General features: G+C 36.2%; 1 protein-coding gene across 1 annotated transcript in view; it reads left to right on the top strand.

Annotated features, from left to right (window-relative positions):
• Window positions 1–19153, top strand: part of CDYL2 (chromodomain Y like 2) — a 62857-nt gene extending 43704 nt beyond the window's left edge. Inside the window, exons 7-11 of the mRNA XM_085306475.1 lie at window positions 1072–1289; window positions 8406–8578; window positions 13260–13470; window positions 14219–14362; window positions 16582–19153. Of these exons, the coding sequence (XP_085162601.1) occupies window positions 1072–1289; window positions 8406–8578; window positions 13260–13470; window positions 14219–14362; window positions 16582–16740 (905 nt within the window). The 3' untranslated portion in view covers window positions 16741–19153. The remainder of the gene's footprint in view (window positions 1–1071; window positions 1290–8405; window positions 8579–13259; window positions 13471–14218; window positions 14363–16581) is intronic.
• The last annotated feature ends 585 nt before the right edge of the window (window positions 19154–19738 follow it).

The raw sequence follows: 19738 nt of genomic DNA, 5'->3' as shown, positions 1-19738 counted from the left end.
TTGTGATATGGAACAAATGGAATATTGTTCATATCATGGATATGAACATATCTTTATAACAGGGTGACTTTAATCTCTGTTCTTGAATAACCCATGCTTTACTTCTCATGGCAAAAGCATGAAACATCTGTAATCAGAAAAGAAGTATTGCACAGCAAGAATTGTAAAGGTACTTTCAAGATTCCTCAGCACTGTTACTAATCATAACATATTGCCTATTACAAAGGAATTGTAAAGATGATAAGAGTTTACAGTTCATACAAAGTATAAGTCAGAATAAAGTGCTTTTTAAATTTGACATATTATTACTTTCATTTTTAAGGAGGAACCGTATTTGGTCATTGTCTCTATTGCTGAGTACCCTCCAAGATGGCATCAAGTATTATATTTTTAATGTACAAATCCAATATTAATAGTGTTATTCACAAGTCAGCAACTGTTGTTATTGTAAAGTGTAATGAGCAGAAGTTTAGAATCAGAGCAACTACTACTTTTAAGGATGACCAGAGGAGATAAAAGGAAGAGAATGCTGGTTGTGGCATCTATCGGCTAGTTAGAACTCCCTTAACTTACTGTCACATGGAGATGTGCAACCRGAAAAGACCTGCATTAAAATTTGACACTGGTAATGGCTTTTGGTCATCATAAAAGGAAGAAAATGTAACTTTGAAAGAYGGATTTGGACTATACCTGTCAAGTTTTTCCAAAGCTGATTTAGAATTTTCCTGTTAATTCAAGGATCACCCTAAATTCTTATGAAAGACCATGTTACAACTGCTTTCATCTTCAAAGCAGAACCGTGTTACATTAAGAGTACCAGTCCTACATGCTACAATTCACTTGATCTAATGGTTCTCTGATCAGAGAACAAAAAATACTGCATGTTTCAATATAAAGGCTCTATAGAGTAATGAAAATGGCTTGGRACCACATTTGAGTAGCCAGGCATATTTTGGATAATTTATCAAACAGAGGCTATAGTAAATAATGGGATACATTTAAGCTAATAATACGACTTCATTTCTTTGAAGATATAGACGTAATTATGCTCTGATTATTTCCATCTGACAGGTTCTTCTCTGGCCAATGGAAGCTTGAATCTACACAGCACTGTGAAAAGGAAACTAGATGGGGAGAAAGATTATGTCTTCGATAAGAGACTAAGATACAGCGTGCGTCAAAATGAAAGTAACTGTCGGTTCAGGGACATTGTAGTCCGGAAAGAAGATGGTTTCACACATATTTTGCTGTCCAGTCAGACTTCAGATAACAACGCACTGACCCCAGAGGTAAGCATGCAGCCATAAAAGCCAAAGCAAGCCATCCTAGTATGTGGGGATGTCGTAAGCACTRCGCTTAAACAGTATTTTTTGTTTTGTGTATTTTTGTCCTAATCAATTGTCTTAAAAAGAAAGTGTGGAGTTCAAATATATCTGACTTTTCCACGCTTGGGGTTGTATCAAAAAGAACACAATGGAAATTAACCTTTCATATAYATCTCTGAAACTGAAAATTAAACATAAAGAAAGGAATGACACAGCTTGTATTTCCAGCATGGAGCTGTAAGCAGTAGTTGTTCACATGCTGAAGTTATTGCCAGTTACCATCATTAGCGAAAATCTGGTCTCTKTCATGATATTAGTTTAATGGTGCTCCAGTTGTTGCATATAGATGTATTTCAGGCTACGTCCTGAGATAATCATTCTAAAAGTGTGWCTTGATACCCAATTGCTTATTTTCTAAAATAACTCTTATTTATGCAGTCTTTAAAAATTAAGGGCTCTATTCCCAGCTGAATTGCTTAAGAATGTACAACATATTAATGATATTAATGAATTCCCTTGYTCCAGACATTATACACTTAGTCAGACTTGCACCTGTAGCTCGTACTACTCCAGTACACACCAGTCACAGAAAAGGCTCCAAAGCCCTTCCTTCTATTCCCCGCAATCCCTGTTTAGTGGGTAGCAATGTCTTGGTATACCTGTTTCATGTCAGAACAACAGGGATGCAAATGCTTACATCAGGACACGGGCAATATGCTCGAGCCCTGTTCCACACCAGCAGTAATGCTCTGATGGAGAGGAGTTACTGAATATCAGAGAGGAAACCATGGCGCTGCCTCGCATCACTGATTCTGCCTGCCTGGGCGCTCTGCAGACAGAGCTCCTCCAGGAGCTGCCAACAGTGTCACACATCTCTGACCTTCTCTACCTTCCCGGCACTCCAGKGCAGCTCTGGCTCGCACAGTCACTACTCAACCTTCAAGATTAGAGTGTATGAAATACCAGTTTGAGGGAAAAGTAGACTGTAGCTTTTACGAATTCTTTYATTCAGTAAGAAATTAAGTAATTCTGACGTTAATTTCCTGTAATTAGCTTCAGATAAAACTACTGCCAGGTATGATCGACCCTAAATTTGACTCCCCTTCCCAAATTCACAGGTGCCCATGGACATTGATACACACATTGATACCAGGCAGTTTTAACTGTTAGTACATACACTTATAATTCCTAGGCTTTAAACTATTTAATTTTTTAAAACCATATCTTAGTAATAATTAACACTGAACACCAAACACCTGTTTTTAATACGAGATCCTTAATATGCATTAAGTTGCATAAAATCCATCATTTCATCCCTGTACTACTAGAGAGATTACTTMTATATTAAAGAAACTACCACTGACGGATGCCACACGTTATTTAAATGAAGAGCTCAAGGGCCTGAAAATTATGAGACCAAGGATTTAACCATGTTCAGGCTGAAAAGGCATATCTTTGTGTTGCTGTCTCTGCTACTGCACATCAGCAGTGTTCAAATGCACTAACCAGTGAATTAATTCAAGCTCTTCATGTTTGCAAACCAGTTCATTACATTTTTTTTTGAAAATTCTCAGTATGCCAGGAGTCCATAGCTATGTAAGAATAAATCATAAACATGTAATATTGCTCTCCTTGCATCACCAGCATTGACTATTTCCAGATCTTTGCTGAAGCTCATGCAAAAACTATGAAATTCATTTTAGGAAGCTGCCCTACTGACTAAGATCTGGATGGTCAGGAATTAATCAAAGTAATGAGTTCTCTACGTTTAGATTGTCTGTTTAAAATTCATCCAGGCTGAGAGCAATTGAAAGCTGTTGCCCTCTGAACGCTGCTTATTGGCAAATGTGAAACAACTTTTTTGGCCTCAATCCAGGCTGCAGCCTATGAGCGTTCACACTACAAAATCCAGCACCTCCAGTATCGACATCCTTGTTGGCAATTTCAGCAAAAAAACGAGGGACTGAAAGGAGGAATATGTTGAATGCCTCATCCCTACAGGTTTTTACACATAACCATAGTTGAGAAAAACTGACAGAGTAGTTCAAGGAAGTTTACACTATTGTCAGGTTTGACACCTTTTACCACCACTGAATACACAACCACAAAACTCTTACAAGGTTTAAGAAAATATGTTTCATTTGCTGAAAGAAACACTAATTTAAGCTTTATCAGAAATTCAGTAAATTGCCCAATAAAAAATGATAAACTTACTCACAGCAGGTCTACTTGGTGTGGTTAAAACATTAGTGGTCTAGTTATTCTAGGCCATCTATGTTAGGAAAGAAAACAAGTTGTGCGCTGCCCACAATCATTATAAAATTGATCTTATACCAAATCACTCTCACCACTAAACACCTCTGCTTCCCTTTGTGTTTTATCCTAATCCTCAGATGTAAATAATAGTTTCATTCAACCAGTGCCGTCTGCTGTTTATGCCCATTTACTTAAAATAACTAAGAACTTAAGAATTACGGCACAGTGTTCTGTGCGTATGTCCAACCTGAGTCAAACAACTTTTGCCTGTGCGAGATCAATTTATCATTTACATGCTACTCAACATATTTTCATGAGGCTTATTGATACTGAAAAAGAAGCTTGGAAAAGTCTACCTGTACCTTCATCCTATGTTGCTGGTAACGACATCACACCTATGGGTTTGTGCAGGTAATTTTAGCACAAAATGTGCTTTTGCTCCTTCCAGCAGCATTTGCACTGACAGCATTTGCACTGACTGAAATTGGCTTAATGCCACCACAGTAATTGAGTTTTTCAACAAAATGTTCAGGTCACTACAAAAAAAATTTTTTTTTGAATCTTTTACAAGACCTTATAAAATTTTCAAGCCAGTATCATGAAACAGTATAGGTTTGTGTTTATTTCAGTGGCTTAAGCTGGCCTTTTAATTTTAAATAGATTTTTTAAATAGATAYATAAAATATTTCATAATTATAAATTCCATTAGAGTATTTTCTCTCACAGCTCTTTTGCTGCTTCTAAAGTTTTCTCCAACAATGATTTAATTCAGCACATTTCAAGGATCCACGTTCTGTTTCAAATTTGAGATTAAATGGATCCATCCACTGTTTTTACTTTACACTGTTAATACAGCTAGGAATTAATATTCCATTGAATTAAAAGCAAAACATATCCTAAACAGTTAATGTTTTCAATAAGGATTGATATAACTACTTCAAGTTCACTTTACATGCAGAAGAGTCAGGCTTCAAATTTCTAGCCATGAGAATTATAGGTTCTACAGGATGTATTTTGAAGCACTGGTGTGCCTTCACTTTTCCTTGCTTTAAACTTTTCCTGACTTAAAAGAAACATGGCAGGAACAAGTTTACTGCTATGTGTCATTTTTGCTGTCATACAAAGACAGATTGTTTCTTTGGCCAATATCTATGCCTGAGGACAGTCATATAGGTTCTTAGGTCTTTTATTTACCAAACAGCCTTATACAGAAAAGGACTCACAATCTGTCTGCATGAAGAGTCAATAAGTAACAAAAAGTGTATTTATGTAAAAAGGTAAGACTTGTGGAAGAGGTTCTAAGAACAACTGAATGGGTCTACATTTTTCTTTTACTGTAATATTTTCCTTTAAGAGTATCAGCGCTGAATCTTTAGAGGTTCAGAGAAGTAAATCTTTTAAACTAGTATTTCTATTTATACAAGAGACGTCTGACTCTTGTAGAATTAAGGTGATAAATTTCCAACTTTCTGATTTCCCCAGAATGTAAGAAATCTAAACCAAATAGCACCACAAGCCTTTTAAAACCTCCTACCTCCCATGAAAGGCATTAAACTAAGGTCTTAGTTTTTAAACATTTGATGTTTATTTTGCAATATAAGGTGTCCTATTAAGAAACTGAGCAGCTTCTTGTCTTCATAGGATTATAAAATAAGCAACTTTTGAAAGAGAGATACTTTTATTATATATTTGGGTTTCAGTAAAACAGTAAGTGAAGCATTAGAGCTGGTCTAAATTTTTAATTTGATAGATTTTCATAAGCTGAAAATTGCCTCAGTAACTTTAATAAAATAAAAATAAAAAACCTATCCCTACAACTGAAAATTGGCTGAATTTGACTGATCATAAAAAAGCTTATAAAAAAAAARGACATGGAACTGGAGAATAAAGCTTGGAGCCCTGCACACAGTAATATTAGATCTGTCTCACTAGAAAAAGTAAAATTTAATCTATCAAATGCCATAATTATACCAAAATGAGGGAAGGTTCAAGTACCATGAAGGAGAGAAAAAGGAATATGGAATTTTGCAAAGGAATATAACTAAAAATAAACACCATATCTGTTTTTTTTTTAAGTGAACTCACTACTGCATTAAATGGAAATTTGTACTCCAAAATAGCAAGTTCTGAACCAAAATTACATTTAGAGTCCTGTAGTTAAGTGTGGAGCTAAAAAGGCARATCATTTTTTGTCTTATTTTATTGTCAGTAGTTTTAAGTAATTGTATAAACATCAGGAGGAAAACATCCACATACAAATGATCAGGAGGAAGGCCATGATGCCAAGTGAAGAGTGGACAGCCCGTTAGATATAACACGGCTGACGGCCGTGGCGGTCACATGAATTTTGGACTGCACAGGCAAAGGAACCATACCATAAAATAAAGGAATGGGAACTGACTTTGCTGGCATTGGTTTATTCCATTGAACTTCTGAGCACTTTTTGATGAAAAGGATAATAACAAACTTGTAGCTATTTGTCAAAAAAATATTTTTTAGATAGTGATAAAACCAAATTATGATTTTTTCTGGTTTCTGATACTATTTTCTTTCACTAGAAACCAGTGGAACAGTGCAAATAAATTTAAAATGCTATCTAGAATACTGTCAAAGCCTTCCCTATTTCAACAAGATCTGAGAAATCAATTTCTAATAACTGACCTTTAATACCACCCTCTCCAAAACCTGAAAAAAGGATGATGACAAAATATTTTTTTCGCATGTATRACCTCTGCTCAAAAGCCACATATGTACATACATGTAGTTTAGATCACTTCAGACATCCAAATAAATAAAAGGGGTGACGAAAACATGCCAGGTTTGCAATAGATCATGTATTTGAAGGACAGCAATGGCAACATCAAAGAGATGGTATGTATGTGCAAATATCACTGGAGGAAGGGAAACAGAAGAGAAACCAACTGGATGTAATATCATATCATATTAATCAAAATTCCTCATTGTACATAAAAATGACTAATTATTCTCTAATGTTATTTATACACCTTCCTTTAGAAAGAGCAGATTTTAAAGASATTTGAAATGTTTAAAATAAACTAAGAGGACAATGTTGTACTCACATGGAATTAAATCAAAATTAGTATTTTTTAGTTCTAACATCTACTGACTTCTATAGTTTCTCTTTTTAACTTTGAACAGAGGTTTAGTTTGTTTTCCCTTTCCTTTCCCTTTAAAAAAGATGCAGTTTTGCCACATTTTTACCACATGAGGGCTGACAGCCTCTGAGATTTTGAGAATAAACAATCTCGTAATATGGCTGATGACATTTTTGAACCTGCACAAGAATTTCAAATTCAGTTCCAAATTCTGTTGCATTTAATTACTTCACTTCCACCCACTGTCACATACCTGGTGTTACAGGCRCTCCAGAGTGCATATGTAAAAGGGAAGCTTCCAAAATTTCACCAGCCAATTTCTCGTGTCCTGGTCTTAGCAGCCAATAGAAGGCAGGTATTCCTATGCAAACATATATGGAAAGCAGGCAGTTAGCATTGCACTGCATGGTTTGAACACACAAGTTCAAGCTTGTTCTCATAAGCCACAGAATTTATAATAAWAGTCTACCTATTTAAAATGATATAAACAAAATTGCCGTTCTCTGTTTAGGGAGATTTCTTATGTAAAACATTTAAGAGATGTAAAGGATTTCTGGAAACAGAAAGTAGTGAACAAAAATAATTGCAAGCAAATCTTTTCTCTCTTATGTGGAACTRTATTTGATCCATCAGCCACATTTTCCTATCTTTGAAAATTTACCCTAACAGCAAACCTTTCAATGCAAAAGAAAAAAACTGACTCAACAGGCCTATGTGTACAAAAACTACCTGGGCACATGAGTACAGTTAAGCATAGGAAGTGTTACACTAAATGAAATCATGGCTCTACTAAAGTGAAAAGCAAATCATTGAAGATAACAGGACAAGCATAAACTCCTGAAATCAATAAGTTAGTAGGGCTATCTACACACTGCAGGGTAAGCCCAGACTTATCAACTATGCTGAATTGTGACTGAACAAGAAATTACCTTTCAGAAGTTTATGAAACAGTATTTCCTTTTAAAAATCATTAGGAAAACAGTTCCACTCAAATGGCTATTTTCTTACAATACCAGCAGCTTAATTCTCTATGGATTTTGATTAGTCTTGATTTATGGTGCAATTAATAGTTTGATTTGGTTGTAAATCACAGAGTAAAAAGGTCTTTCTAGTGGCTTTTTGGTCTTTTGTAGACTTTAACCATATCAATGACCACTGAAATATGAATAATATATTTGTCATATTGATGTATGTGAAGTCATCTTGTCCCTACCTTGCTGTAGTTCATGCCATTTTAAACCAAACTAGCTGAAGAACTGAAAACTGGGTTTATAGATTTTGCTTATAACATATTGAGGTTAATAGGCTATTGTTGTARTAATCATGTTACCAAGGATATAGTGATGTACACTGAGCATTTTTTAAACTATGAAAACAAAAAGTGATATTTGAAACTATTAAATTGCAATGAAATAGTATCAGTCAGGTAGCTAGAATTTCCCATAGAATAAGCAAACAACAGCCAAGTTATAAAAACTTTTTGAATCAGTAAATATATATAAAGCACTTCCAAATATAAAACATTTTGCAAATTCTCAGTGTTATCATTCTAATTGTATTAAAATTATATAAATATATATAATTTATGTAAGTATTAATTAATAGTGCCCAAAATTTAAGTCTCTCAAAATCAATAAGGTTTGTAAAATTAGGGAAATGATATTGCAACGGCATGCATGTCGAATTGTTTACTTTTCTTTATCCACAGATCATGAAGGAAGTTCGGAGAGCATTGTGCAATGCATCAGCTGATGACAGTAAACTCTTACTTCTCAGCGCAGTGGGAAGTGTATTCTGTAGTGGCCTAGATTACTCATATTTAATTGGCAGGTTATCCAATGACAGAAGAAAGGAAAGCACTAGGATTGCAGAAGCTATAAGGTGACCCAAGCTTACCTATGATCTCTAAATTATGAAATGCAGTGTGTGATTATAAAGATATTTATCAGGTCCAAAAATGTTGTATATTTAAGTGTTGATTGCATTCTAATATAATCCTACAAATTTATTTAGTACAAGAACCTTGGACCTTTCCTTATTAGAAAAGAAAGCACATTTACTCCAGTGCTAATATTCACAGCAATTTATTTTATTCCACTCTGTATTTAATATTTCAAATTACTCCTCCAAATTCGAATACAACTTTGTTGTTTTTTTTTTAATTAGCTATGACATTATGTTCTAAAATGGTTCCTGAAAGACAGATATTTTATTTGTTTTCATGTTCATCATTTTAATGAATTTCAGCACAAATGGGAATCCATGGCTTAGTCATATTCTGTTGAAATAATGGTCTTCCACTGTATTTCAGAACCTTATTAGAAGGGTCTCCACTCTTTTTCTTAAATTTAAATTACTTAATATATATGTAAATGTAGTTTTATTTTCATAACTAAAATCTGACTTTCCTTACATATATCACGTTATCTTAATAGAAATTCAGAGTCTATGGCACGTAGACATTAGTGTGTTTACCAGTCAATCTGCACAGTACATCACCAAATGTTTCCATTATCCACACGGTATACATATTGGACAGATGTTCCAAAAATAAATCAGCATTACTCCACTAAAGTCAGTCTGTACCAGCTGAGGGTTTAGTCTGGGTTTTTTTACTTCCTACAAATAAATATGCTGCTTCTGAGAGCTTTCAAATTCTATGCAGCACATTCCAACAATTCTGTGAATGAATACCAAAGGAATTATTTTACAACAGATCTATATTTTGGACACATTAGCATAACATAAGATTAGGGTTAGTTGTTCTATGATATGTATTTCATTTCCCTAACATAAGCCAAGACATTCTGAATAGTGTCCTCTGTTTGTTAACCATCAGTTTTCTTGGTTACAACTACTACAGATCAGTTTGGATTCTCAGTTCGATACTTTTGAAATTCTCAGAGAAGTAAAAATTATTTCAAAAGAATGAAAATGTTTTATTAAAAAAAAAAAGTCTAGCTATCCTTGATTATCATTTAGGGATACTAACAAAGAGGAAAAAGGAAAAAGCCTGTGAAGGACAGATCCTAGATTACTTTTCATAATGTGAGGAATCTTTAAAAATGTGGAACCAAAAAGAATGGGAGGAAAGAAAACCATGACTCTTCTTTGAGAGCACTCTACGAAAAGACAGAAATTTAATACTACTCATTTAAATATTGTGTAGCTAGGTATTGCTATATATGTATATGTTTACATACACACATTTATATACAGCTATACTTATCAATTCAACATTTAAATTAGTATAAGCCAGACTGTGACATTTTTACTCAATTTTTCCATCCCTGGAGTCATGAACACTCTTGAGGTACTCGCACAATGTACTTCCACTTGTCAAGAATGTCAGATTCAGGCCCACTGGAAATAGATTTTTATTGTACTTCTGGAAACAATACACTATTTTTTCCATTTAACTCTCTCAGTGCTTTCTTTGAGCAAAGGACTCAGCTCACGGAGAATATACTATAATAAGCACAGGGAAAATACACTTTTCACTTTTTCAGTGGTTAGGATGTCCTAATAYACCAGAACCCATCTCTGCTTTCACTGTTCTGCATCAAGTTAGACTGATACATTTGTATCAACATGAAATAAGAATCTTCATTACAGTATGTCTTTGCTTTCTGAACTATGGATGTCACATTCTGATCCGATAAAACTGAAGCTTAAACATCTGTCAAATCTCCTATCATGTTAATGGTTTACTTGCTTGGCCGCTGTCCTCATCTGCTGCCTCTAGGGCTTGCAACTCAAGAGAGTGTATGGCCTTGCAGCTTCTCTCCAGGCACGGAATGTAGCTCATCAGCCTGAGCTGCACTCGTCTAGAAGCGTGTTTGGCACTACACTCCTGGAGCAGGAAACGGGTAGAGAGACTGCAATGCAACCACACATATGTGGCCTACAGAGCTCTGCACTCCAAAGCGACTCATTGGAAGGCATCCCTAGCATCAGGGTCTTCCTTGTCACATCATCAGTGAGGCATCATTATGTGACCTGATACATGGAATTCTGGATGTGGTCAGAAGAAAACTGAGGAGGAGGAGTTTACTTGTTTAATTTGTTCATAGCCTTTGATGTACTGATAGGCCCTAGCCTGCAGCAAGACCACTGCAACCAGACAGCTGTTTCTGAGCATCCCAAAGTGCATTCAGTGGTCAACTTTCCAGATCGCCTGTAGTGAAAACAGAAGCCTTTTGCACATAACACGTTCTCTGATCTTTGAGCTTCAGGTTCTCCTGTGCTGCAATTAYAGCTTTCAGTCTTTTTTAAAGACTGTCTTGAATTGAAACAAGGAACTTCCAGACCAGCAACTACACACACAAACTTGCAGTTCAGAGACACGTAAACACATCAGGTTCTGGCACAAGGAGAGCTCACTGAGACAAACAACATACCAAGCAAGGAACTGAGATAAGTAGAGTGCTGCACAGTGCAGCTTTTGTAGGTGCACTGCATCAAATGCAGGTGTTTGCTCCCCCGTAAGATCCCTATGTTTTACTCTTCCAGTCCTTTCTATAGGTGGCATGTTCCACACCCATCCATTGTGCAATGTGCTTTGTGTTCCCCATCTTTCTCGCATGACTGAGGCACAGAAATGTCTGCTCAATGTTCTGTTCCACTCTCTCCCCAGCACCCCAGCTCCAGGTCCTTTCTTCCTTGCTCGATCATATGAAGATTTCGTATTTCCTTCATCCTTTCCCCTTCATTCATTTATTCTTCCACCCCATCATCTAACCATTTCCTCTCTATGCCCCTAATTGCTATATGCTTCCACATGGTCCTCAGGTCTGCTGCCACTACTTGTCCATACTGTTTGTTCTTTTTGCCTCTAATTTTTCACATGTCTGTTCTCCATCCTTAGTCTTACTTGCAGAGCTTACTTGTTTATCTGCTAAAGCTCCCAAAATTCTGGAATTAATCAGGTACAGTGATCCACAATTATTACACAGCCATAAACAACCAGAGAAATGATAAGACAAGGGAACAACATTGCTTCTACAACCAAAAAAAATGAACATCAACTGTCCTGAATCCTTCCATCCTCTAGGAATAAATTGTCTTGAACACATAAATRTGATGTTCTTTATTTCACTCTCTTCGTCATGCCTCAGATCTTCTGTTGCATTGCTCATTGTGTAAACAGAGCTGCCTGAATTCCCACGACTCCTTATTTTCTCATAGTCAAAAATCAACTCCTTAGTAGATAGCCAGAACTCATTCATTTAGCTTTCAGTGCTGGGTCACCTCAGACTCTTCTTCTTCATTTAAAATATAAACATTTTCCTTGCACTTCAGTCCAATAAAATACTTATCTTCAGTCTGTTTTCCATTTTTTTCCAAGTTAAGACACTAACCTGCAAGACTCACATTCTGTTCTCAGATGTGCAAGTCTAGGTCTTTTTTACCTCAGCAGGAGATCTGCAACTCATCTAAGGGCATATTTGACAAAATGCAGTCATACTCTTTCCTACAGTCTGTCAGCAATGATGCACACTGGATCTAACAGATATCCAAGGCAGTCACAGAATCATCCGCTTTGTACTGAATTTGATTAATATATGTCTTTTTATCTAAAGTAATTGAGCATCTTGTTTGCCTTCATATACCTGCTGTGCACTGAGCTGCTGGAGCCCATAATTTGCCCACAATTACACTCATGCTTTTTCCTAATTGGTGTATAGACTTTTCCATTCAACAGATGTCTTTCCGCAGTCCTTAAGGGGTAGGTGACTTATTCAGACTATCTCATAACAGCACAGAATTAAACATGTTCCAGTTTACTCATCCAGATGAATTCAGTTGTATTATTGCCCCATTATTTCCCATTGCTTCACATTCACAGTTGTAGGCAGGCATGGACATCTACTTTGTTATGCCTTATCTAAGCCATTTGCAACAAAGACCAAATAGATCACTCTCGTAATCCTCTCGTTGTTTAAACTTTTTCCCCCTCTCTTTGATTCCCCTCTCACGGGTCTGGTTCCTTCAGCTGGAGTGCCATACAGAACATTCATTATCTCCCAAACCACTGACGGGACTTGCAGTAATCTTTGACACAGGATCTTAAAAGAGTGTTTTGAAAATGTAAATATGCAAAAAACACCTATGAGTTTTCTCTATCTTTCATGCTAAAACATGTTTACCAACTTAGTCAAACCAGATTGTCAGAATCCACACTAGCCATTCTGGAACAAACAAGAAACACTACGTATACAAACTCATGACTTACTGGTCTACAAGTAAAACTAACCCTAACCAAGCCATTCTGCAAACACTAGAATAGTCAGTGCATTTTGATTAATCTATTAATATACAGCAGTGACAAAATTATTTAATATCCCAGGTACTCTGAAAGTTTAAATAACTAAACACGAAAGAAATTATCCATGTGTGAAATAGAAAGTATCCTGCAATTCTGACCTCATAAAACTGGGCCATGGCATTTATTGCATTCATCCGAGGTTCAATTTTGTTTTCAGATTAAGTTTGTTAGGCTCAGGAATTTTTCTAAGTGTTATTTCTGTATTCAAGATTTTCCCTTTATTTTTTATTTTAGGGATTTTGTAAAAGCTTTTATTCAATTTAAGAAGCCAATTGTGGTTGCCATCAACGGCCCTGCTCTTGGGTTAGGAGCTTCTATTTTACCACTATGTGATATCGTTTGGGCAAGTGAGAAGGCCTGGTTTCAGACACCATACGCAACAATCCGACTCACTCCAGCTGGCTGTTCCTCATACACATTCCCACAAATACTGGGTGTTGCACTGGTAAGGTTTTCCATCTAAAATTCCTAAAGAATCTGTGTTAATTTCACGCTTTTGTTTTCCCTGTCTTTATGAAGCAAAACAGAAAACACAAGTTTCTCTGAATTTTCAGGAGYGGAAATAAAATCCATGGAAAGTTCATCTAGTCCCTAGGTATTTCTTATCACAAAATGACCTCAGAATTCAATATATTCCACATCAGTATACAAGAGAGATTAAACTCAGGTTGAAAGAGCGAATATTGCCAACATCATGACAGAAAAGGGAAGAAGTGGATTGGCAGAATAATTTTACAAAGTACTTACCTGTATTGTGTTAGGATCGTGCAGTAACAGAGCTAAACACTGTTCTTTCTTTGCTTCTTCTCTACAGATAGTCATCAATAATTCTAGAAATGTTGTTTAACTCTTACCATTATAACAAAATAGAATTTGACCCACAAAGTATTTCATACTATGTTTTGGGACTGGCAGCACAGTATCACTGTATCACTGACAGTTACTCTTGTAAAATCAGCAATATAGATTCATCATGCACACCAGCACACTTCTCTTTTAAATGAAACCCATGCTGTGCTCTGGCCACCTGCACAATCCTTAAACAGCTACCAAAACTCCTTTTAAAGTATTCTGCAGTATGGAAAGATACAGGAGAACATTTGTAAATTTAATCTTAAAAATAGCAGGCAAGCACAGAAAAAGTTTTAAGGGAATAATAACCCAAGATCTCAAGTAACCTTCTGCTTTTGTAGGCAAATGAAATGTTGTTCTGTGGGAGAAAGCTGACAGCACAGGAAGCCTGCAGCAGAGGATTAGTATCACAAGTATTTTGGCCAACAACGTTCAGCCAAGAAGTGATGCTACGAGTGAAGGAAATGGCCTCCTGCAGTGCAGTGGTAAGGAATCAAACAGCTTTGTGACTAAATTACACTTCACAAAGGTAAGGTGTGCTCCAAAAGCTTATCACATCTGAAAGGTGGGTCCTCAGCTTCCACCATGACACCTGTGGAAGAGGGGTTAGCATGAGCAAACCTGGATAGGGATCAGGCAACTCAGATATTCTCCTTTTCTCGGGGGCAGGAAGGGTTGTTTCATTTCCCCAACTCTATCCACACTTATTCAATACAAGTGGAACATCCTCAGCACAGGTTTTGAAGGGAGATTTCAGCAWAGCTTTACCTTATAGAGATGGACATCTCTGCAGGATGTAAGAAAATATATTGGGCCTTCATGTTGTCCTGGCCCACTACGTCTTAGCTGACTGCCTTCTTTTATGCACCTGCATAGCTCCTGATTCTGCAAAACGTTCTGCACAGGGCACCAGAAGGGTGTAATAATGCCCGCTAACCTCTACTGTGAAGAAGAGGTGAGATTCAGACATAGATGGATACGAACAGCATGTGGATACAGTGTACTGTATCTTTCCTTTTGTGTATAAAACAGTTGAATGAAAATCCTTTCCTAGTTTTACTTTCTAAGGCCCTTTTCCTTCAGGCAGGTAAGACTCCTGTTCCAGGCTCATCTCTGCTTTTAAAAAATGCAGTGAAGAAACTAATACTGGCAGCAATAAAACTGCATAACAAAAGTACAAATTGCTACAGTTTATTGTTATACTTCATATCCCTGAAACTATCTTAGCATCCCTCAGTTTCATTTAAAAGATCCACTATAAAAGATAAGGTAGAGGCACAGGAGATTTTTAATTAAATAAAGGGTAGATTATATCTCACAAAAGACATTCAGAATGAAACTCACTGAAAATGTAGCATAAGCTTATTTGATCATGCTGATAGAACATGTATTATAGGAACTAGGAAAACCTCTGGGTCTTACTGTGAATTCTTCCTTCCTTCACTGTTATTGCATGGCAATGAAGTTTTCTCCTGAAACCTGTTAGGAAGATCAGTGCTAGCTTGTGGACAAAGATGAGAGTTAAAACTGTCACAGATTAGATTTATTCTCTGAGATCCTAAGTGCAAATCAGGCTGAAGTCACAGAAACAATGACTGTAACGAGCTCATCCAAGTTGACTGTGGATACTTTTCATGACAGAATAACACTCAGGCCCAGCTACTTACAGGTAACACCACTTACTAACGAGAAATACTATTCCGGAACAGCACAGTGCTATAACCTGTAACTTACAGGAACTGGGCTTCAAATGTAGGTGTTGGCAAAGCTGAGGGGAGGGTATGCATCCCCCTTKCTATAAATGGGATAATAATTTACATTAAATCTTCTGTCCCCAAAATTCAATACAGTATAAATTACTAATGATTTTGTTGGGTTTCTTGCAAGATATGTATCTGTGTTATAAATTTCAAAAGGAATTTTAAAGGAGACAATCTCATTCTGCTTAAAAATTGTCTGGGACAAACAAGAGCTGAACTGTGGGAACAACCACAGACTTACTGTTCATGCCTAACTAACAATGGTTATTAAGAGAGATTATTAAGGCTTGAGATTTGGCTTTCCAATGTAAAAACTTCAGGTGATTCGTTATGACCTCTTACGTAATTCTAAGAAAATAAAACTTCAGAATAGTCAGAGGGTGCTTCTTTCACTTAACACCCTTCTGTTATAAAATGCAATTTCACTTTTCTAAACATTTAGGCAAGTAAACTTAAAAAGGTGTTTGCAGTAAAGGCCCATTCCTATTCATTTCTGTTCTGAAAATTAACTAACACATGGGGAAAAATTGTTAAAGATTGACATCCACATTTGGAGGTCAAAACCATAACCTTAAAGACTAGTTTCCAGAAAAGAGATAGCTGATGTATCGTGCCTCACAGATCTTCATTTCAATGGGTTACACGTTTAACAAGAAGTTCAGCTCCTCCTAGAACCTCATGCAGACCTTCAATAAAATAAGGTACTCCTGAATCCGTCTTTCCTTTTAAAAAGTTTGGCATTAACACAAAACCCACAGAAGTCCTGAATTCTTAAAGACACTATCAGCCAACTGGAATTGCAGCTGAAAAACATGGCTCATTTCTGTGCCCAAGAGACTTAATTAGATTGTAAAAGTCAGGAATATAAAAATGCTGTTCAGACCATTATCCATAATAATTTTATCAGTTTCAAAATAAAATACTAAGCAATATTTTGGCTTTAGGTATTGGAAGAGTCTAAATGCCTTGTGCGGAGCTTCCTGAAATCGGGACTGGAAGATGTGAATGAGAAAGAGTGTCAGATGCTGAAACAGCTGTGGAGTTCTTCCAAAGGACTGGACTCATTATTCAGCTATTTGCAAGACAAAATTTATGAAGTCTGATGTCATGGCCTAACTTCAAGCAAAACTGCTCCAACTGTAAACAGAGCCCAACATTACCTGTGTTTGAAAAGCAGAGGCAATGCATCCTTGAGGAATTTGTGACAGTGTATCTTAATACATATGGTTGTGTCCATTTCCTTGTGAGTTACACAGCTGCTTCTAGCTGGTTTGATTTTGTGTAACAGAGATGTAGGCAGGCTTGTTCAGTGCACACAATCTCTGCAGAGGGCTGCGTCTTTCACATGCTCACCCAGACAAAAGTACACATTCCATGTGCTGAGAAGCACCACTGAGGCCCAATAAGGCACGCCATCCGTAATGATTTATTTTGTCTGTCCTTCTTAACTTATTCTTGCTGTTGCAACACATCTGGGCTGACACAGAGGGCTCARTCAGAAAACTGGGTCAGCGTAACACTTTGTAGACCCAACCATCATTCTTATGAAATATTTTAATTATTTTTTTCTAGGTTCTAACAGTGTAATGGAAAAATCTGATAATTTATATGTATAATATGTAAAGTTACTTTTACAAAAGCTACTAGGATGTTTTCTTTGTTGAGTTTATTTAACTTATTTATTTTGTGTTCATTTTCAGCTGTTGGTTGATCACAGACCTTATTTTCATACTTCCCTTGACTGAAATAATGGTATCGCATAAGAATGCAAACATTTTTTGCAGTGAGCTGTGTAGAAGATAAAAAATATATAGAAAACACACAGTATGCTGTGGGCACTAAAAGAGACAGCCATGTGCACGCTCTTGTGGGCAGGAAAATTGTACAAAGATATATTTGCCAGGGTTAAGGAGAAAAAAAAAGCGGATTCTGAAACAGTGAGTCCCCCTAAGTCTCTCTTCACTTTCTGCCTTCTTGAGGAGCATTGAAGGGCTTGCCAAMAAGATGCTTTATTTAAGTTTACTATATTCCTGTTAGCCGGATGTCAGTAACAGGGTGAGTGGTGCCATTATGTGGCATCTTACTGTTCTTCAGGTTTAAACATCCCCTTTTGGTCTGAAGTCTAAAAACAAATCTTTATGAGCCTTAGTCTAGCTGCCTGATTYCTCAGGTGTGAAATAATTTCTGCTCTGGAGGCCTTTGGGTGTGGGCCAACACTTTATACAAGGTGCTAGGTACTGAACAAAGTGGAGGGAGAAGTTTCGTTTTGCTTTTCCCAGCTCTCCACATCTGGCCACCCCACCATCTGGTTACAAGAACTTATGGCTGTCCATAAAAGCAGTCCACAATAAATGACAAAAATCCAAYCTGATACTTTAGAACGTGATCTGAGTATTTTTCTGTGACACTGACCGACTTCCGAACACTGGATCTCTCTCATTTCTTTCTTGCTAGTAAGGCAGTCAATATGGAAATAACACAATATAACAAATAACACAAACAGCTCAGTGACTTCAGCTGCCATTTTAGTATGCCCAAATCAAAAGCTCTTGAAGCTGAAGCTTTGCACATTTGGTTGTTTTGTAATCTGTGCACTTACTCTCCATCCTCGAGCTCAGCAACTAAGTGATTTAGGTTACAGTTTCGACCTCTGCAAATGAGGTTGGTTGTTAGGCTTTCTCTTCGCAGTCTTTCCATGACAGTCTCCACAAACCTTTGTAAACTTAGCAAACAGGTGATTACAGTAAACAGTTGCCTTCAACACATTTATGTATCATTTCTTTTTCCACAAATATATAAAAGCACTATTTCTACGGCATGATTGTACCATTGATTTTTAAGGAAATCATTACTCCAAAGGCAGAAGTTTTCATGGAAGTTCTTCATAAAAAAATATGAAATCTGGCTTCAAATTTGCCAGTTTAAATGTCTTCAAAAAGCTATCAAACAAGTAACTTATTTTTAGATGTCTGAAACAAAGAGCAGCTCTTCGAGCAACTCTGTGAAATGACAGCTATACCACTTGTTTCATACCATGAGTTGCTTATTTCCACCTTCCAGCAATGCCACAGACCCAGCTACTATGCCTGTGTGCATATGTGAGTCATCTATATGGCAGTCCTATTAAAAGGAGAGGGATTACTCAAGTGAAAATTATTCACGTGCCTAAGTGTTTGCACAATCAGGCCTCCGGTATATGACTTCAGAAAAAAAGTAATGGAAAGTACTATGGTTCCTCAATTTCCTTTTTTTTCTTTCTTTATTCCCATCCAGAGAGCCATAACTCCTACTCATGTGTTAAATGTGTTAATAAAATATTAGGAAGTTTCTTTCAGTACTATGCTTGTTTTTTGTACATAAATTTAGAAAAATTGCTCAGCAACGTGAAGGTATGCTTTCCATATGAGATTTTCAAACAAAGAAGAATCATAAGTTGTTAGACCGTGAAACTGCATCATTTCATCTGATTTTTCAAGTATCTGTATCTTAGCATTTTTTATGACAAAGGAATGGTTGAAATGCATTTTTTATAATTATTTTTCCATTAAGTGAGAACTAAACATAGTTAACATTTTTAATTATTCATATCTATACAGTTACAATCTAGTTTTCATGGAATCTATTTTCCCTTCAAGAAAAGAATAGTAACAATGTCAAAAGTTTCTTTTCCAGTATTTAAAGATCAGAATCAATTCTCTCTTGTGTTGCTGTCCTTACTAGGTATTCGGATATTTAGATGTACTGTACATATTAGTCTGGGTACCTTTACTAATATTCACAGTATTTAAGATTATAAATGCAATTTGTTGTTAAGTATGTTATTTTATTGTGTAAATTGTTTTGTACAATCTTTAAAAATCTACAGTTTTGCATTTGTAGATATTAAAGGTAAGCAATTTATTTTGTGTTGTTTTGCATGTATATTTTTGCTGTAGATAAGTGTTGCTTAGTTTACTATTTCAGTACATTTCTGTTTAAATGAATAAGCTTACAAACTTTAATACAGTATATATTTTCAGAATATAAACTTTTATATTTCTGTGGTAGGTTAGGGTATGCGTTTTAGGCAATCTTTTTCACTACTATTAACTGTTCTTTTAA

This window comes from Rhea americana, unplaced genomic scaffold (genome assembly GCF_003343005.1).
Source record: "Rhea americana isolate MKP2758 unplaced genomic scaffold, rheAme1 scaffold_24, whole genome shotgun sequence".
NCBI classification, from domain to species: domain Eukaryota; kingdom Metazoa; phylum Chordata; class Aves; order Rheiformes; family Rheidae; genus Rhea; species Rhea americana.
This window is presented reverse-complemented; position numbering and strand designations above follow the sequence as displayed.